Source organism: Cervus canadensis, chromosome 19 (assembly GCF_019320065.1).
Source record: "Cervus canadensis isolate Bull #8, Minnesota chromosome 19, ASM1932006v1, whole genome shotgun sequence".
Classification (NCBI taxonomy): Eukaryota; Metazoa; Chordata; class Mammalia; order Artiodactyla; family Cervidae; genus Cervus; species Cervus canadensis.
The window spans coordinates 150,453-172,521 of record NC_057404.1 but is presented as its reverse complement, the minus strand read 5'-3'; the positions used below and the strand labels follow the sequence as shown (position 1 = coordinate 172,521).

Here is a 22,069-nt window from a genome sequence, read left to right as displayed (position 1 = left end):
AAAATTGGAGAAAATGGAGGTGGATAAAGACATAAACCCAAGGAGGGAAATTTATAAAATAACAGCTACAAGAGTGCACTTTCAAAGTCTCAATGCATATCCCAAAAATGGTTACTTAAACTTTCAGCTTCTTGATGTCACTTAGATTTATACTTGAATAAGAACTTTAAGAATTTCCAGAAAATGTCATGACATTTCTCTAGAGGGGTAATCCTGACTGAAGCAATGTTTTATGAGCAGTCAAAAAGTACTGTGGTAACAGAATTAGAATTACAGTTCTTAGAATCATTCACTGGATTTGAGATCATCTTCTATGTACAGTTTCATCTTGAGTGGAGAGTATGTGATTAGAGGTCTCTTTTTGCAGTTGGCTTTCTCTGTCAGCAGAAGAATGCATTCTGGAGTCAGAGCAAAAGTCATAGTAGGCTGTCATTGTTGGCTCAGATGTCTTGGGAAAATATATTATTCAGAGTTGAATGAACACACATCTCATTACTACTGGGATAGTCAGAGAATGCTGTTAAAGAGAAGTAGGGGAGGAGGAGCTAAGATGGCAGAGGAATAGGACGGGGAGACCACTTTCTCCCCTACAAATTCATCGAAAGAACATTTGAACGCTGAGCAAACTTCACAAAACAACTTCTGACCACTAGCAGAAGACATCAGGCGCCCAGAGAAGCAGCCCATCATCTTCGAAAGGAGGTAGGACAAAATATAAAAGATAAAAAGAGAGACAAAAGAGCTAGGGATGGAGACCCACCCCAGGAAGGGAGTCGTAATAGAGGAAGTTTCCAAACACCAGGAAACCCTCTCACTGGCGGGTCTGGGGGAAGTTTTTGAATCTTGGAGGGCAACCTAACTGGGAGGAAAAATAAATAAAACCCACAGATTACATGCCTAAAAGGAACTCCCAGCAGAAAAGTACCCCGGACGCCCACATCCGCCACCAGCAAGTGGAGGCAGAACAGAGAGGAGCGGGCAGCATTGCTTAGGGTAAGGACCGGGCCCAAATGCCCTGAGGGCAATTGGAGGAAGCTAATGTGAGATAGCAACTTAAACAGTGGGATAGCAAGAGAGAGAGAGAGAAAATTAACCGGCCTGAACACACTGCCAGCCCTTTGCAGAACAAAGGGACTGAGCAGTTCCAGAGAAGAGCTAGCTGGCGGCGGACCAGCCCATCCCCCACTGGAGGCAAGAGGCAGGGGGGAGGGGAAAGGGGCAAACTCGGCCCCAGAGACAGCACCCCCTACCAAACTGCAAACAGGCCTCCAGTTTCTAACCAAAGACTTCCTGAGATTCTAGATGGTCCACATCTGCCGGGAGGGTCGCGGCTAGAGGGCCAGCTCCCCAGAACAGACACAAGGTGCACGCACCCGACTGGCGTGCATGGAAACTGAGGCTGGGGCTGCGGAGGGGAGAAGGCGCACTGCACTTGGGGAGAGTGCGCCCGTCAAGCTCCTGGCTGCCTGAGCTGCTCGGGCCGGGGAAGGCACAAAACGCAGGCCCAACCGAGTCCGCGTTTTTGTGGAGTACCTGAAAACTGGAACTGCACACAATGCAGGGTCTGCTCCATATAGAGCAGCCGGGAGCCTGAGCAGTATAGACAGGGAAAGCACACACCCGTGAGCGGGGGCAAACCCAGTGTGACTGGAACACTGTGAGTTGTATCCACACACAGCAATATCTGTCTGCAGCGCCCCCCGCCTCCCCGCAGCATGACTGAACCAGAGAACCTAAACAAGAGACCACCTCCGCCCGCCTGTGTCAGGGTGGAAATTAGACACTGAAGAGACTGGCAAAGGGAAGCCAAATAAACAAAGGGAACCACTTCAGAAGCCACCGGTGACACCAACTACACAGGAAAGGGCCTATAGATATTGAGAAGTGTAAGCTGGAACGAGGAGCTGTCTGAAACTGAACCAAACCCACACTGACCACAACAGCTCCAGAGAAATTCCTAGATATATTTTTACTTTTTTTTTTTTTAATTAAAAAAATTTTTTTTCTTTTCTTTTCTTTTTTTTTTCTCTTGTCTTTTAAAATTCCCTATCACCCCTCCATTACTCCTTAACTTTCATTTTCATATATTTTTACGATTTTATTTAATTAGGGGGAAAATTTTTTTGTTTGTTTGTTTTATTTTTCTTGTTTTTCTCTCTTATTTCCTTTTAAAGTCCTCTATTACTCCTCTATTATTCCTTAATTTTCATTTTCATTTCACTATAACCTTGCCAAAAAAAAAAGAGAAGCCCTATTTTTAAACTGAACTTCATATATATTTCTAAAATTTTTTGTGTTTTTGTTTTTAATATTGTATTTTTAAGAGTCTAACCTCTACTCTAGATTTTTAATCCTTGTTTTTCAGTATGTGATATAAATTTTGGACATTTAAGAATCCAATATTCAGTTCCCATTTTTATTCAGGAGTGTGTTGATTACTCTCTCCCAATCTTGACTCTCCATTTTCTACCTCAGAACACCTCTATTTCCTCCTTTCCCCTTCTCTTCCCAATCCAATTCTGTGAATCTTTGTGGGTGTCTGGGCTACGGAGAACACTTTGGGAACAGAGAACTGCGTAGATCTGTCTCTCTCCTCTTGAGTCCCCCTTTTTCTCCTCCTGCTCATCTCTATCTCCCTCCTCCCTCTCCTCTTCTTCATATAACTCTGTGAACCTCTCTGGGTGTCCCTCACAGTGGAGAATCTTTTCACCATTAACCTAGAAGTTTTATTATCAGTGCTGTATAGTTGGAGAAGTCTTGAGACTACTAGAAGAATAAGACTGAAATCCAGAGGCAGGAGACTTAAGCCCAAAACCTGAGAACACCAGAGAACTCCTGACTACAGGGAACATTAAGTAATAAGAGACCATCCAAAAGCCTCCATACCTACACTGAAACCAACCACCACCCAAGAGCCAATAAGTTCCAGAGCAAGATATACCACGCAAATTCTCCAGCAACGCAGGAACATAGCCCTGAGCGTCAACATACAGGCTTCCCAAAGTCACACCTAACACATAGACCCATCTCAAAACTCGTTACTGGACACTCCATTGCACTCCAGAGAGAAGAAATCCAGTTCCACGCACCAGAACACTGACGCAAGCTTCCCTAACCAGGAAACCTTGACAAGCCAATTGTCCAACCCCACCCACTGGGTGAAATCTCCACAATAAAAAGGAACCACAGACCACCAGAATACAGAAAGCCCGCTCCAGACACAGCAATCTAAACAAGATGAAAAGGCAGAGAAATACCCAACAAGTAAAGGAACATGAAAAATGCCCACCAAGTCAAACAAAAGAGGAGGAGATAGGGAATCTACCTGAAAAAGAATTTAGAATAATGATAATAAAAATGATCCAAAATCTTGAAACAAAATGGAGTTACAGATAAATAGCCTGGAGACAAAGATTGAGAAGATGCAAGAAATGTTTAATAAGAAATAAAAAAGAGTCAATTAAAAATGACTAATGCAATAAATGAGATCAAAAAAACTCTGGAGGGAACCAACAGTAGAAAAATGGAGACGGAAGATAGGATAAGTGAGGTAGAAGATAAAACGGTGGAAATAAGTGAAGCAGAGAGGAAAAAAGAAAAAAGAATCAAAAGAAATGAGGACAACCTCAGGGACCTCTGGGACTATGTGAAATACCCCAACATTTGAATCATAGGAGTCCCAGAAGAAGAAGACAAAAAGAAAGGCCATGAGAAAATACTCAAGGAGATAATAGCTGAAAACTTCCCTAAAATGGGGAAGGAAATAGCTACACAGGTCCAAGAAACCCAGAGAGTCCCAAACAGGATAAACCCAAGGCGAAACACCCCAAGACACATATTAATCAAATTAACAAAGATCAAACACAAAGAACAAATATTAAAAGCAGCAAGGGAGAAACAACAAATAACACACAAAGGGATTCCCATAAGGATAACAGCTGTTCTATCAATAGAAACCCTTCAGGCCAGAAGGGAATGGCAGGATATACTTAAAGTAATGAAAGAGAATAACCTACAACCTAGATTACTGTACCCAGCAAGGATCTCATTCAGATATGAAGGAGAATTCAAAAGCTTTACAGACAAGCAAAAGCTGAGAGAATTCAGCACCACCAAACCAGCTCTTCAACAAATGCTAAAGGATCTTCTTTAGAAAGGAAACACAGAAAGGTTGTATAAATGCGAACCCAAAACAACAAAGTAAATGGCAACGTGACCATACCTATCAATAATTACCTTAAATGTAAATGGGTTGAATGCCCCAACCAAAAGACAAAGACTGGCTGAATGGATACAAAAACAAGACCTCTATATATGCTGTCTACAAGAGACCCACCTCAAAACAAGGGACACATACAGACTAAAAATGAAGGGCTGGAAAAAAATATTTCATGCAAACGGAGACCAAAAGAAAGAAGGAGTCGCAATACTCATATCAGATAAAATAGACTTTCAAATAAAGGATGTGAAAAGAGACAAAGAAGGACACTACATAATGATCAAAGGATCAATCCAAGAAGAAGATATAACAATTATAAATATATATGCACCCAACATAGGAGCACCACAATATGTAAGGCAAACACTAATGAGTATGAAAGAGGAAATTAATAGTAACACAATAATAGTGGGAGACTTTAATACCCCACTCACAACTATGGATAGATCAACTAAACAGAAAATTAACGAGGAAACACAATCTTTAAATGACACAATGGACCAGCTAGACCTAATTGATATCTATAGGGCATTTTACCCCAAAACAATCAACTTCACCTTTTTCTCAAGTGCACACGGAACCTTCTCCAGCATAGATCACATCCTGGGCCATAAATCCAGCCTTGGTAAATTCAAAAAAAATTGAAATCATTCCAGTCATCTTTTCTGACCACAGTGCAGTAAGATTAGATCTCAATTACAGGAAAAAAAATATTAAAAATTCAAACATACGGAGGCTAAACAACACGCTTCTGAATAACCAACAAATCATAGAAGAAATCAAAAAAGAAATCAAAATATGCATAGAAATGAATGAAAATGAAAACACAACAACCCAAAACCTATGGGACACTGTAAAAGCAGTGCTAAGGGGAAGGTTCATAGCATTGCAGGCTTAACTCAAAAAACAAGAAAAAAGTCAAATAAATGACCTAACTCTACACCTAAAGCAACTAGAGAAGGAAGAAATGAAGAATCCCAGGGTTAGTAGAAGGAAAGAAATCTTAAAAATTAGGGCAGAAATAAATGCAAAAGAAACTAAAGAGACCATAGCAAAAATCAACAAAACTAAAAGCTGGTTTTTTGAAAAAATAAACAAAATTGACAAACCGTTAGCAAGACTCATTAAGAAACAAAGGGAGAAGAACCAAATTAACAAAATTAGAAATGAAAATGGAGAGATCACAACAGACAACACTGAAATACAAAGGATCATAAGAGACTACTACCAGCAGCTCTATGCCAATAAAATGGACAACTTGGAAGAAATGGACAAATTAGAAAAGTATAACTTTCCAAAACTGAACCAGAAAGAAATAGAAGATCTTAACAGACCCATCACAAGCAAGGAAATCGAAACTGTAATCAGAAATCTTCCAGGAAACAAAAGCCCAGGACCAGATGGCTTCACAGATGAATTCTACCAAAACTTTAGAGAAGAGACTATCTTACTTAAACTCTTCCAGAAAATTGCAGAAGAAGGTAAACTTCCAAACTCATTCTATGAGGCCACCATCACCCTAATTCTAAAACCAGACAAAGATGCCACAAAAAAAGAAAACTACAGGCCAATATCACTGATGAACATAGATGCAAAAATCCTTAACAAAATTCTAGCAAACAGAATCCAACAACATATTAAAAAAATCATACATGACCAAGTGGGCTTTATCCTAGGAATGCAAGGATTCTTTAATAACCACAAATCAATCAATGTAATATACCGCATTAACAAATTGAAAGATAAAAACCACATGATTATCTCCCATATGATTATCTCAATAGATGCAGAAAAAGCCTTTGACAAAATTCAACACTCATTTATGATTAAAACTCTCCAGAAAGCAGGAATAGAAGGAACATACCTCAACATAATAAAAGCTATATATGACAAACCCACAGCAAGCATTACCCTCAGTGGTGAAAAATTGAAAGCATTTCCACTAAAATCAGGAACTAGACAAGGGTGCCCACTCTCACCACTACTATTCAACATAGTTTTGGAAGTTTTGGCCACAGCAATGAGAGCAGAAAAAGAAGTAAAAGGAATCCAGATAGGAAAAGAAGAAGTGAAACTCTCACTGTTTGCAGATGACATGATCCTCTACACAGAAAACCCTAAAGACTCTACTAGAAAATTATTAGAGCTAATCAATGAATATAGTAAAGTAGCAGGATATAAAATTAACACACAGAAATCCCTAGCATTCCTATACACTAACAATGAGAAAACAGAAAGAGAAATTAGGAAACAATACCATTCACCATTGCAATAAAAAGAATAAAATACTTAAGAGTATATCTATCTAAAGAAACAAAAGACCTATACATAGAAAACTATAAAACACTGATGAAAGAAATCAAAGAGGACACAAACAGATGGAGAAATATACCATGTTCATGGATTGGAAGAATCAATATTGTCAAAATGAGTATACTACCCAAAGCAATCTATAGATTCAACGTAATCCCTATCAAGCTACCAACGGTATTTTTCACAGAACTAGAACAAATAATTTCATAATTTGTATGGAAATACAAAAAACCTCGAATAGCCAAAGTAATCTTGAGAAAGAAGAATGGAACTGGAGGAATCAACCTGCCTGACTTCAGATTATACTACAAAGTCACAGTCACCAAGACAGTATGGTACTGGCACAAAGACAGAAATATAGATCAATGGAACAGAATAGAAAGCCCAGAGATAAATCCATGAACCTATGGACACCTTATCTTTGACAAAGGAGGCAAGGATATACAATGGAAAAAAGACAACCTCTTTAACAAGTGGTGTGGGCTGGGGAAATGGTCAACCACTTGTAAAAGAATGAAACTAGAACACTTTCTAACACCATACACAAAAATAAACTCAAAATGGATTAAAGTCTAAATGTAAGACCAGAAACTATAAAACTCCTAGAGGAGAACATAGGCAAAACACTCTCCGACATAAATCACAGCAAGATCCTCTATGACCCACCTCCCAGAATATTGGAAATAAAAGCAAAACTAAACAAATGGACCTAATGAAACTTAAAAGCTTTTGCACTACAAAGGAAACTATAAGTAAGGTGAAAAGACAGCCCTCAGATTGGGAGAAAATAATAGCAAATGAAGAAACAGACAAAGGATTAATCTCAAAAATATACAAGCAACTCCTGCAGCTCAATTCCAGAAAAATAAATGACCCAATCAAAAAATGGGCCAAAGAACTAAACAGACATTTCTCCAAAGAAGACATACAGATGGCTAACAAACACATGAAAAGATGCTCAACATCACTCATTATCAGAGAAATGCAAATCAAAACCACAATGAGGTACAATTACACGCCAGTCAGGATGGCTGCTATCCAAAAGTCTACAAGCAATAAATGCTGGAGAGGGTGTGGAGAAAAGGGAACCCTCTTACACTGTTGGTGGGAATGCAAACTAGTACATCCACTATGGAGAACAGTGTGGAGATTTCTTAAAAAACTAGAAATAGAACTGCCATATGACTCAGCAATCCCACTGCTAGGCATACACACTGAGGAAACCAGATCTGAAAGAGACACGTGCACCCCAATGTTCATCACAGCATTGTTTATAATAACCAGGACAAGAAAGCAACCTAGATGCCCATCAGCAGACGAATGGATAAGGAAGCGGTGGTACATATACACCATGGAACATTACTCAACCATTAAAAAGAATTCCTTTGAATCAGTTCTAATGAGATGGATGAAACCGGAGCCCATTATACAGAGTGAAGTAAGCCAGAAAGATAAAGACCAATACAGTATACTAACACATATATATTGAATTTAGAAAGATGGTAATGATAACCCTATATGCAAAACAGAAAAATAGACACAGATGTACAGAACAGACTTTTGGACTCTGTGGGAGAAGGCGAGGGTGGAATGTTTCAAGAGAACAGCATCAAAACATGTATATTATCTAGGGTGAAACAGATCACCAGCCCAGGTTGGATGCATGAGACAAGTGCTCTGGCCTGGTGCACTGGGAAGATCCAGAGGGATCGGGTGGAGAGGGAGGTGGGAGGGGGGATTGGGATAGGGAATACATGTAAATCCATGGCTGATTTATGTCAATGTATGACAAAAACCCCTACAATATTGTAAAGTAATTAGCCTCCAACTAATAAAAATAAATGGAAAAAAAAAGAGAATTAGGAATAAACGTAGGCATCCAGGTATGGGTAAGAGTTGTAGAGGCTGAGAAGAGGAGGAAGAATGCTAAAGGGAGGGAAACTTTCAGGTGCAAATATACAAATGAACTTAATCTGGGTAGGAATGGCCCAGTGGAAGTAGAAAACTGCTACCAAGGAGAAATAGATAAAATTGACAAGGATCTGAGGTTTGGCACCTAAGGTTGTCATGTACAAACAGTAACAGAATATAAAGTCAGATAAGATGGAATTTACAGCTACAGGAGTACATTCCTATGATATAGGATTTCACATCCTAACACAGACCCTGGGAGATGGTGCTGACACCTTCTTAGATGGCATTTAAAAGTTCAGAAAAGGTGATGGCTCACACTAAGTGACATAAAAATTACAAAATGTCATGGCAGATGGTGGAAGAAGGTATCACAAAGATTCAGAGAAGCGGCATGCTAAAAGAATATACTAAGTAAGGAAACTAGCCCACCAACTGACTGTGTTCCCTAAGAGGGCTGAGAGGATACAAAAATGATAGGGACTGTGCTGGTGAGAGGGCCGCCAGCATCACTGGGCAGCTCAGAGGTGCTATCCACTGTTCACCTCAGCTGGTAGTGAGAGACACTGACCTGGCTATAGAACCAGATTTCCTGAGAGCAAAGGGATGACAGGATCTAGAATCACGGAGATCAGTGGCAGTGCTTACCCATCAGAAAAGAAGTGGGCCTGATTGTTGTAATTAGCAGTTAAGTGCAAGAGGAAGCCAGGGCCTTAACCCCCAGAAAGCTATAGAAGGGGTTAATAGTCTACTGTGTTCCTAGATAGGTGGGCATCCCATTGACTTGTCAGGGTACTGGTTAACATTTACAATTAAAACACAAACCAGGAATGGATGATCAGGAGGTTGAGGGCAAGTTACCCCAAAAAAAGTCACAACCCCTTGAACAGTTTCCAAACCTGAGTAAGCTTTCAAAAATGAAACCACTGACTGGAGGAAAAGCCAAGCTCCCATGAAGAAGGACTGCAACAGCAATGACAAGTATATTCAGTAATGATTTCCCCAGTCTTTCCCCTAAAGAAAATCAATGGTCATTTACTTAGGTAACTGTACCCTAGTGGGGCTTCCACGATGGCTCAGCAGTCAAGAATCCACCTGCAATGCAGGAGTCATAGGAGACACAGGTCGGATCCTTGGGTCAGGAAGATCCTCTGGAGGAAAGCATGATAATCCACTCCAGTATTCTTGCCTGAAGGATCACCATGGACAGAGGAGCCTGGAGGGCTACAGTCCATGGCATTGCAGAGTTGGACATGATTGAAGTGACTTAGCATGCAAACACACACCCTGGGGGGAAAAATGCCTAGATACATTAAACACCACTTGGCAGAGGATCCAAGTTTTGTTATTGAGATCCAGGAACTAAAGCATGATCATGCCTCCTCCATTAAAATGGGGGACATATGGTGGTTTGGTAGTAATTTATGGGCCCTCCATTGCGTCTAAAGATGCCCTGTTGTGGTCATTTCTCCAGTTCAGTTCCGTTCAGTCGCTCAGTCAAGTCCAACTCTTTGCAATCCCATGGACTGCAGCACTCCAGGCTTCCCTGTCCATCACCAACTCCCAAAGCTTGCTCAGACTCATGACCATTGAGTCAGTGATGCCATCCAACCATTTTATCCCCTGTCATCCCCTTCTCCTCCTTTGAAATCCATTGATTTTCTTTATGGGGAAGACTGGGGAAATCATTACTGAATATACTTGTCATGGTGTTTATACTTTCTCGAGCTGCTCAAGTATAAACAGAAATAAATCTATTTGCCCATTAGAAGAACCCTCATCTCCACTTTCAGTCATGAAATTAAAAGACCCCTGCTCCTTGGAAGAAAAGCAGTAACAAACCTAGACAGCATATTAAAAAAACAGAGATATCCCTTTGCCGATAAAGGTCTGTATAGTCAAAGGTATGGTTTTTCCAGTAGTCATGGATGGATGTGACAGCTGGACAATAAAAAAGGCTAAGCACCGAAGAATTAATGCCTTCGAACTGTGGTGTTGGAGAAGACTCTTGAGAGTCCCTTGGTCTGCAAGGAGATCAAACCAGTCAATCCTAAATGAAATCAATCCTGAGTATTCAATGGAAGGACTGATGCTGAAACTGAAGCTCCAATACTTTGGCCACCTAATGTGAAAAGCTAACTCATTGGAAAAGACCCTGATGCTAGAAAAGACTGAGAATGGGAGGAGAAGGGGACAACAGAGGATGAGATGGTTGGATGGCATCACTGACATTGGCATCATCGATGGCATCAATGAACATGAGTTCGGGCAAACTCTGGGAGATGGTGAAGGGCAGGAAAGCCTGGCATGCTACAGTCTATGGGGTCACAAAGAGTCAGACGTGACTGAGCAACTGAAAAACAACATCATCTCCACAAGTTTCTTGGCTTATGGAATATGAGCTAACGTAGTGAGGAGGACCAAGTGGAAGCCATAAAGCTGTTTCCTACCTGCTGGCAACAAACAAACAAACAAACAATATTGCATCCTGGACAGGAAAGGAAATCAATCCTTAAAGACCTAATGCAGCAGGGGTGGTGTTTCCCCATCACATCCTCATTTAATTCAATGTCTGACCCCTACTACAACTGAATGGATCCTGCGGGACAGCAGCAGACTACTGCAAAATCAACCAAATAGTAGCTCCCATTGCAGTCACTGTGGTGAATGTGAAAAACAATACACTCACCCAATCTATACCAGATTCCTAAGATTCTGGGTCAGTGTTATATTCGGGGCGAATGTGTTATATTTAATCATTATCAGTGAAGAAGGTCATAAACAGTCCATATCCACAAGGGATGGAAAACAGCATGTCATCTGCAGTATTTTCCAGGGCTATGTTAACCCTCCCACCTACTATCATGACATAACCTTGAGGGACCTGGGCCATCTGGACATTCCTCAGATTATCACATTGGTCCACTATATCTGTATCAATGACATCAGCTTAACTTGGCCCTTAAGGAGGATTATCTAACCATGGGACAGACAATGAGTGCTGACCATGAGCTGGATCTTGTCAGAACTAATAAGTCCTAAGGTTGTATTGCAGTCTATCATATGATAAAGTGGTATATTTGGGATTAAGCAGGTGGCTCAGCACCTTCTCCCCATGTCATCTACCACTGCTGTCTCAAAGCTACTCCTCCTGCCCCATCATGGCCATATATTGGCTTTGTATGAGCAGCTGATAGAGCAGCTGTATGAGCAGCTGATCTATGGATGAGTCAGTTTGGCACTTTGAATTAAGCCAAAATGAGCTGTTGTCTATAGAAAAGCACTACAGAGAGGTGGCCTTAAGACTGTGAGGTTAGTCTTACCAACGGGACAATGTCAAATACTGCATAGCCATCCACTTTGTGGGAAAAAAGAAATGGCTCAAATTAAGAATATACAAGGATTCACAGACAGTCACAATGCATTGGCTGGTTGGTCAGGGACCTGATTAAAAAATACTGAAAGATCAGCAAAAATAATTCTGGAAACCAGGCAGACTAAATGGACTTCAGGGGTATGGGCACAAAGTTTTAAAATATCTGTATCCCATGTTATTGCCCATCAAATATCAGGTGCCACGGAAAAGGGAAAAAAAAAACAATCAAGTAGAAAAAACCTGACTGCAGATAAAGCTACCCTCTGTCACTGGCATCCCCAACGCTGGCACAACATGGTCATGAACGGGGCAACAATGGTGGCAGAGATGGAGATGATGCATGGGCCCAGCATGGAGGTCCCATTCACCCAGGTGGTTTAACTGCTGCTGTTACTGTCAAACCTTCCAGTTCCAAAGACGAATGCTATGACTCTAAAACAGCACCATTACTTGAGGAAAGTGGTCACTTGGTGGCAAGTTAATTACACCGTGGAAACGGCATCAAATAATTCTGACTTGAATCGATACATTTCACGGATGCTGTGCTCAGTTGCTAAGTCATGTCTAACTCTTTTGCAACTCTATGGACTGTAGCCTGCTGGGCTCCTCTGTCTATGGAATTTTCCAGGCAAGAATACTGGAGTGGATTGCTATTTCCTCCTCCAGGGGATCTTCCCAACCCTTCCCATTCGATTCCAGGGGATCGAATGTGCATCTCTTGCATCTCCTGTATTGCAGGCAGATTTTTTGCTGCTGAGACACCAGGGAAGCCCTATAATATGGATACTAATATGCTTTTTTGCTTCAGGGCTTTGACCAGTGCCACTGTCCAGCTTTGGTTACTGCCAGCCTCTAGTTTCCCTCTCCCTTGTGTGACCTTGGCTGAAGGAAGCCACCATGCTCAAAATTACGCCACCCTTCCTGAGGCAGCCCTCATCCAATGATTGTGCATGCGTACAAAGCCCAGTCCTATCACCTAACTGTGTAACAACTCAGAAGGACCATCACGGCATCACATGGCACATCACATCTATTTAAGAAGTTCCGCTTCTCTCTCTACCCAGTCCTACTCCATTAACTCCCTTTTAGGCATCATTTATAAAAGCACTCCCAATAAACCTCCACATACAAGCCTCCATCCCAGAGACTGTCTCCTGGGAAACTTGACCTAAGACACATTGGCTCAGAATGAGAACAATTAATAACGTCTCATTTATTTGGTCAGCCACCCTAACCCTAACCACATGGAGCTGCAATTGCACATATGCTCTGGGCAAGGGTTTCCTACATGTATTCAAATACACACAAACTACTTTTAACATGGCTAGGTCCATTTTTCAGAAGGCAAAAACCAAATAACAAAATAAAAGAATATCTTTGCAATTGTATTAGATAGAGTTTGCCAAATAAGTATTTGGAGTCAAACACATTCAGATGTATTTATGCTTTTTCACTGGTTTTCTTTAAACACATAGGTTTGGCTTTCTATTGCCGATATACTTACTGCTCCTTATTGCTGCTGTTGTTAACATTAAAAAGTGCAATGGCTCCAGGCAGGTACTGCTCCCTGGGAAATGAAAAAGTACAGTGAAGTCTTAGTAGTTACCATATATACAACGTCCATGGTAAGCAAACAGTCTTAAAGAACAAATGCTTTCCAGTTTCTACCCATTACTAACTAGTGCCTAGGCAATTTTTGAAAATAGAGAGCCTCCATGAAGCATGAGTTGCTGAATGTCAGTGCCATGAATCAAAGCGATCAGTAAATGTCTATTCATCAGTGCTTACAATGGATCACATTAACCTTCTCCACAACCTGAGTGAGCCAACTTGGATGCTGCTAACTCTCAGCAAGAGATCTAAGTCTTAGACTGTCATGGAAGACAAGAGAAATGAAAACAATAGAAAAGCTGAAGGTGGTCAGTGGGGAAAGAAAGAGAGAGGAAAAAAGAGGGAGAAAGCCAAAGGAAACGTAAATAAGTGTGATAGAATGTGATAGAAGTGTGATAGAACCCCTCATCCACACCAATACCACACTTCTTTTACACTCTCAGAGTCAACAGTTTGAGGTGGATTTATTAGCTTTTCTCTACTCAATACTCACCCTAGTGCTTGATTTCCCTGAAAGTAGGGTTGAAGGGGAGAGAACATTTTAGATAACGACAGCTGATCCCTCTCACATACAATTGCTTGGAAGAAGCATCAGAAAAGAGGAGGAAATCAGAGAGGACTCAGGCATGAGATTCCCTAAGGGATAGACACAGGTCTCAGGGAAACTGATTGGAAAGTGTGTTTATGACTTGGAACCCCATGAACATATATTATCATCAAGCAGTGGCAGTTTCCCAAGGGAAGAAAAAAGTAAGGAACAGAATGTACTTCAGAGTAGCTGGGCAGCAGGAGGGTTTGCCAAGCCTATCAAGGTTTCCAAGCCCACCAAGTGGAAGAATAGTGCCTTGTTTTCATCACACTGCTCACCTCTGTGATGGTTGTCCGCTTCTGTGTGTATTACTTCTAAAGGAATCCCTTGCTTGGGGGTTCTCACTCTCTGATTCTTCAAATATAGAAGCACTGTCATCATCATCATCAGAAAAGGAGCTACGGTCCAAAAGGTGGCAAAGATGAATTAGATCAACGTTTTGAACCACTATAGGGGAACAGCGTTTCTCACTGGGGGGATTTCTTCTCCTTCTCTCTCAAACAAACACAGACAACAATGTGTAATAAGACTGAAATGTGAACTGTGCAGAAGTAGCAATTTACTGTCAAGAAGTACAGAATTAGAGTAAATGCAAAATCCAGCACAATACATGTAATTAAGAAATTACTTTCTAGGACTTCCACATTTGTACTGTTTGATGGATTCACAATGACAATGTTAGTGTTTGTCAGATGGAAAGTATGATGCCCATGTGTGCAGGTGTGCTCAGCCGCTCAGTTGTATCTGACTCTGCTATGCCACGGACTGTAGCCCACCAGGCTCCTCTGTCCATGGGGGTTCTCTAGGCAAGATACTGGTGTGGGCAGCCTATCCCTTCTCCAGGGGATCTTCCCAACCCAGGAATCAAACCAGGGTCTCCTGAATTGCAGGCGGATTCTTTACCAGCTAAGCTACCAGGGAAGCCCCCTTTATATCTATGTGCTTAGGCACTCAGTTGTGTCTGACTCTTCGGGACCCCATGGACTGTAGCACGCCAGGCTCCTCTGTCCATGAGGATTCTCCAGGCAAGAATACTGGAATAGATTGCCATGCCATCCTCCAGGGGATCTTCCCAACCCAGGATGGAACCCAGATCTCCCACATTGCAGGCGGATTCTTTACAGTCTGAGCCCCCAGGGTAGCCCTCGATACCTACACTTTAGGTCAAATAATACAGGCTTTTTAATTAACTTGTAATAAAATTTCATTTCAGCAAAAATAAATTCAACTATATTTATACATGTTCACTTCATTTATAGGGTGACCACTTTAAATCATACTCTTAAAACACATTAGCATTTCACACTATTCTTTTTCCCCACATTTATCCATGGCACAGTTGTCCCTTTAGATGTGAAATGTTTCATGAGGAAAGGTCCTGCCAGTGATGAAGGAAATATTTGGCAAAGGTGCTCCTAAAGAATACCCACAATGATATCTATGTTCATTTGTTAGAGAAGTCAGGCTGCCACAAAGTAGAAGCAAATTCACTAAATTAAATAAATTACAAAGTTCAAGGTTTGAAATTAAAACTTAAACTGCAGTTAAACCCATTCAGATTTAAGAATGGTGGCTGGTATTAAAAATACATAGAAGAAAGTGTACATTTACCTGCATGCTCCATTTTCCATCCTTCTTATTTCCTTTTCAACATCTGGTCCAACCACATTGGGAATATTTACAAAAGAGCGCCGTGTATTGATAATCATTTTCTTCATGGTTAGTTTAATATCTGGGAGAAAAATGTCTTGTTAGCAGGAAGACTTTTTACATACTTACAAACATAATCCAAAGTTTCACTCTATCATTCTTCCAAGGCTGTATTAACAATCTTATTTCTAGTTATAGGTAGAAATTACTTTTAATAGAATATAGTAATGGTCTAATACTTTAATTACCATTAGATAGGTGTTTGTGCATTTTTTTAAAATTCAAAAATGTGCTAGAAGTGTAGAACGTTTTTTAATTTGGATTTACCCTAACTTTGAAATATTTAGATGATATAAATGTAGAACAAAACTATAGGGACTTCACATACACACCCAGCAATGAAGTAAAAATAAAAAGCTGTAAAATAAAATACCAAAATGTATGTAATCAGATGTGAATTTCTACAGGCATTCAGAAAAAAACAATGAGTCTCAAGTGGGATTCAAACTTTGGAGTGAATAAAGATACGACTGATCCACAATTCAGCAAGTTTCCTGTGTTATTCTGATACACATACCACTCAGCTTCTATACAACCAGTTAAGGCATCAGGAAAACACCAAGAACAAAGAAGCCCAACTTTGTGGTGGCTGGAGCCCAGCTTTACAACAAAATGAATGGCCAGCAGGCAGTTCTGCTTCTGCCTTCTTCCCTAATGTTCTGCTAGCGCCCAGAGGAGCATGCATGCTCAGTTGCTTCAGTCATAAGCGACTCTTTGACCTTATGGACTGTAGCCTGCCAGGCTCTTCTGTCCGTGGGATTCTTCAGGCAAGAATACTGGGGTGGGTTGCCATGCCCTCCTCCAGGGAATCTTCCCAACTCAAGGATCAAACTGGCGCCTTTTATGTCTCCTACATCGGTAGGTGGGTTCTTTAACCACAAGCTCCATGATGACACCCTGCACTCATGACTGACTCCAAGCTCCTCACTGGGTCTCCAGTGTGCTGCAGTGACTTGGCTGGAAACCAGTTCCTGCTGGGCCCGGACAGTGTGCCCATGAGCAGGTACAGCCACTGCTCCCCCACCGTGGACATGGAGGCCCTTGTTGAAGCTCTGCTGTCCCAAGGGCCCAGCTGTGTCCAGGATCCTCCCCTCACCCTTGCTGCTTGGTATTCACAGAGCTACCCTGCCAGGATTTCATCCCTAAGGATGTTTCCTTTAAAGTTGCATACAGACAACATCTGATATCCAGAAAAATGAGCCTAGATGGGCATTAGGTATCCATACCAGCTCCTCCCCCAGAACAAGACTCCCCACTAATAAAGTGCTAGGTATCAGTGAAAAAAAAAGGAAACTGTGGATTTTCTAAAATGTTGCTATTTCAATAAACAAAGAATGTTGCCTGCCACTCTAGTAAACAGCACATGAATGTTGCCTGCCATCAAGCCTTTGAAGCAGGTACACCCTGAGGGGATTCAGGATGGAGAAAACAGGCCACTGGTCCCAGGTAACTAAGATGCATAGCAAAGGAGTAATTTCAGTGAGCCCAGACTCTGGACACTTCCCATACACAGAAAACCACTAAAATCATTAACTTAGAAGTCTCTTTTTTGTGATTAGCAGCAATCTTTTGATAGTTGATGACATGATTTTCTTTCTTTTTTTTTTCAGCAAAAACTCCTATATATATCCTCGTTCCCTCCTTACCTCTTTGGATCAGTCCCTCATAGCTATCTGCAAGGTTGCCTCTCAGATTATAGTTCTCAGTAATGTCCCCAAATAAAATACAATTCTCAACTTTTAAGCTGTATGTTTTTTCCAGTCGATCAAACAAAAACCCAGTATCTGTTTATGGGCTCCAAGAACACCGGTTCTTGTACTTAATGCTACTTGCTGTGGTCCTGCTGATGAAGACCCAAAGAAGGCTAGTGTGGTGAGAGAAAGACTGGGATGCTAGACAACCTCAACAGATCCCAGACCTCCATCTTCTGCTGCCTGGCTGGTCATCTAGCCATCCCTCTGCTCCCCCCACAACACCCCCTCCGCAATTTCCCTGCACTCCCAGGTTTTTATTATATAGACTGGGAATTTTTCCTTTGTTATTTTTCTACTACTGATCTCTGGGTTTTGTTGGGAAACTTGCCTTTGTTATGAATAAAATAGAAAAGCAAAAATTAAAAAAAGACACCATTTCATGTGAGAAAATGTATAAAATACCCTTCATTCTTTAAAATGTTACATCTTCAAGTGAGGATGGCAATAAATAATGTTCTTTATTTCACCCTACTATTCATACAACTAATGAAAATAACTAGCAGTCAGTAGTCAAAAAATAGTAAACAGGATTTTTGTGATGCTTGTTAATAAAAGTGTGCATATTTATTTAAATATAAAGCAATTTTTAAAGAAATTTTTAAATTTAAAATTTTAATTTTAAAATTTTAAAGAAATTTTTAAAGAAAAAGAGACACAGATGTACAGAACAGACTTTTGGACTCTGTGGGAGAAGGCGAGGGTGGGATGTTTAGAGAGAACAGCATTGAAACATGTATATTATCTAGGGTGAAACAGATCACCAGCCCAGGCTGGATGCATGAGACAAGTGCTCGGGCCTGGTGTACTGGGAAGACCCAGAGGAATCGGGTGGAGAGGGAGGTGGGAGGGGGGATCGGGTGGGGAATACATGTAAATCCATGGCTGATTCATGTCAATGTATGACAAAAACCACTACAATATTGTAAAGTAATTAGCCTCCAACTAATAAAAATAAATGGAAAAAAAAAAATGATGTTCTCACTGAAAAAAAAAAAAAGAAAAGAAACAGCCACTTTGAGAACTACCTCACTGACCCCTTCCAGCATTAACATGCACATTCTGGTCGTATTTACAGCATGCTGGTTTCCTGTTGTCATCAATGGCCACTCTTTCTGGGAGATCCTGTACCTTATGATTAGTAAAAGGAGAATATATGATTATTTCATCCATTTCAACATAGGGAAAACTGTGTGTGGGTAAAAAAGATTAAATAGGACAAATAATATTATCCAGCATGTCACAATGAACCAAACCTGAACTTTGCTTGCTCCTGAAGAACAAAGAATCACTTCCCTTCTCCCATAATTTCTTTTTGGCCTAAGTGTTCTATATAGGAAAAAAACCTTTTTTATATCACACAATCACTTTATAATATATATTCACTCTAGAAAAAAGAAAAATATATAAATATAAAAATAAAATACACGAAATTCCACTCTAGATCTTAAAATTATTTATCAACACATTTTCTCCACTGTTTCTATGGTTTCCTTTTTCACATTTAAATTTTAATCTATCAAATTTATTTTGGTGTAAGGTGTGAGGTAGGGATTTAACTTTATATTTTCTAAATGGCTAGTCAATAGTCTAAATAACACTAAATCAATAATCAATAGTCCATCTTTTCCCTACTAGCTTGAAATGTTATTGTTCAAAATTTGTTTTGTCAACCATAAAGATTTTGGTGGAGTTTACATGAAAATTATAGAAAAAGTTAGAAAATATTTTTATGTTTTTGAAAAAGTTTCTATGTACAGATTCTATATTTTTATTAATTTCTAGATATTTTGCATTTTTGTTACTATCAAGAAGATAGTCAAGACATTTTCCCCTTGCTTTTCCCTTTTTCCCATTGCTTTTGCTGTATCATAAAAAATATTTATTTACTTATTTTAAACCAGCCAACCTAACTGACCTTTACAGTCAAAATTAAAAATTAAAAATATTTCTAATAGTTTTTATGCTAAACAATTTCTGCTTTCAGTAATGAAATCATAGAACTTACACAAATTATTCTTTGTCTTTTTCATGAGGTATTTAGCTTTTTGATGTCTAGTTACCTTGACTAAAAATTCCAGAACATAACAAGTAACAGACTTGATATTCTGATATTAAAACTATCTTAAGAGACACCTAGTACAGTTCTTGGCTTTATGAGAATGTTTTATAGGTTCACTCTTAAGCATATTACTGACTGTTAACTTAAAAGTTTGATACATGGTAGCAAAATCTCCATTTATTCATATTTTATTAATTTTTAATAATTAGAAATTGGAATGAATGTTGATTTTTATTAAGGCTCCCTTGCTTTTATAGAAATAATATTTTTCCTTTCAATTTTCCCTATTAATATAGTGAACTATATTAATAAATTATTTTAATAGTTATGAAATAAAATCTCCTTGATTATGGTAAGTTATTCTTTTCATATGTATTGAGTTTTAGCTGCTAATATTTTATTTTGAAATTTTACATTAAAGTTTTTTATGTATTAAAGGCAAAATGTGTAGTTTGAGAAAGGGTTTTTAATGTCAGCAATAGTTGATTTTGACAAATGTTGATTTTGATCAACAATAGTTGAGCCATATAATTTTCAACTATTTTTGGTATCATAGGATGATTAATAAGACATCTGAACAAAAAACAAAAAATTCTTTTAGAGAATTCATTCCTTTGTTGGTTTTCAAACATGAATCTTTGCATCAAAATGAAACAATTGCTTTCACAAAGTTTCAGCTTTCATTTTTAAATGAATAACAAAATTTTCTCACTTAAGTAAGGCAATAAAAAAACTTCACAAAGAAACCAACACAACATTGTAGAACAATTATCCTCCAATTAAAATAAAAGACTAAAACAAAAACTTCACTTAGATAAAGCAAAGTAAATGACTGACAAACCTGATGCAAAATTAACTTGGAATATAAATTATGAATGCCCAGGAAGTAGTCTGACTTGGGTTCAAAATCTACCATTTATTAATTGAATGAACTCAAGTGAGATTTTTAACCTTATTCAGCCTTGGTTTTTACATCTGCAAAATCAGAACAGTATCTTCTTTATATCAAATATCAGAAAGATACACTGTGTACCCACACACATGAACATAATTAACTATGAAGCAGTGGTTCTCTAAATTTAGGATGAATGATACCTATCAATCTCGTGTAAAGTACAGATTCCCTGGTCCTGCTCTCAGAGTATGAATGTCATGGGGCACAGGAATCTACAATTCTATCAAGCACCTTAAATAATTCTATTTCAAGCTGTTCCTAAATTACACTTAAAGAAACATTACTCTATGCTATTGGCCCTACACTAACCCAATAATATTTGTATTTCTGAATACAGCAATGGGAGAGATAAAATAACGGTCAAGAAAGACTTCAAGGCTGATGTTATTACCTCTCTGACAGTTCAGATCTGCAAATCTGAAACATTTAGGATCAATTCTCAAAGACAAAACTCACAAACAACTAATATTAAAAAAGTCAACCTCATAACTTAAATGAAAAATATAAATTAAAAATTGAAAAACAATGAAATTCTCTGTATTAATAGAAAAAAGTGAGGAAACAATCTGATCATTTCAACAAATGTAGAAAAATCATTTGACAAAATTTAATATCTATTCACAATAAAAACTTTTAGCAAATCAGGAATAAAAGGAAATTTCTTCAACCCGATTAAAAAAAAAAAGTACAAAAACCCTATAACTGACATCATACCCAATGATGAAAGCACTGAAGATATTCCCCCTAAAGCCAAGAACAAGGCAAAGATATTCTAGCAGTATCCAAATTGTACTGGAGGTCCTAGCTCTTGCAGTAAGACAGAAAAAGAGAAGAAGAAAGGGACCTTCCTGGGGTCCCATGGGGTCACAGAGAGTCAGACACCACTGAGTGACTGAACAACAACAACCCACGAGCCAAGGAATAGCTGCAGGTAACGGAAGCTAGAAGAGAGTATGGAACAGACTCTTCCCTTGTGCCTTCAGAGGGAGCATGGCCCTACTAATACCTTGATGTGGTACTTCTAGCTTCTAGAACTGAGACGATAGATCTCTGTTTTTTTAAGCCACCATGTTTAGGTAAGTTGAGTATAGCAGTCCTAGGAAACTAATACAAGGTGAAGGGGGATTCAGGGAGTCAAACAGTTGCTATCCAGCACACAGAGGTAGGTCAGGCCAGGGGTGCAGTGGGAGCCAAGGGAGGATGTACCAAATCCTCTGCAGGGAGCTGGAGATAAAACTTCCTAAAAAGACGGGGCTAAAGAGACCTTGTACAAAGAGCAGGCACCCACCAAGCCTATTTCAACATGGGACAGGATTCTAGGTAGGAGCAGCAAGGACAGAAAAGCAAGCATGTGAGACAGCAGGATGCCTTCAGGGAAGAACAGCAGATCAAATCATGCAGAATACAGTTCTGTGAGTAAATGACAAGAAAAGAAGGGAAGAGGGAGGCAGGGGTTAATTCATTACCTGCACTGAATGCTGTGTTAACAAGGATGAGGAGTCACTGGAGGATGCTAATGGGGCCATGGTCAGTTTCCCAACTGGGTGAGGCAACAGGAAGGAGCTGGGGTAG

General features: G+C 39.6%; 1 protein-coding gene across 1 annotated transcript in view; it reads right to left on the bottom strand.

The window, feature by feature from the left end:
• CNGA1 (cyclic nucleotide gated channel subunit alpha 1) overlaps positions 1–22,069 on the bottom strand; it is a 44,025-nt gene that overhangs the window by 6,469 nt on the left and 15,487 nt on the right. Inside the window, exons 3-5 of the mRNA XM_043438559.1 lie at positions 15,631–15,751; positions 14,298–14,417; positions 13,324–13,386 (exon numbers count right to left, since the gene is read on the bottom strand). Of these exons, the coding sequence (XP_043294494.1) occupies positions 13,324–13,386; positions 14,298–14,417; positions 15,631–15,751 (304 nt within the window). The remainder of the gene's footprint in view (positions 1–13,323; positions 13,387–14,297; positions 14,418–15,630; positions 15,752–22,069) is intronic.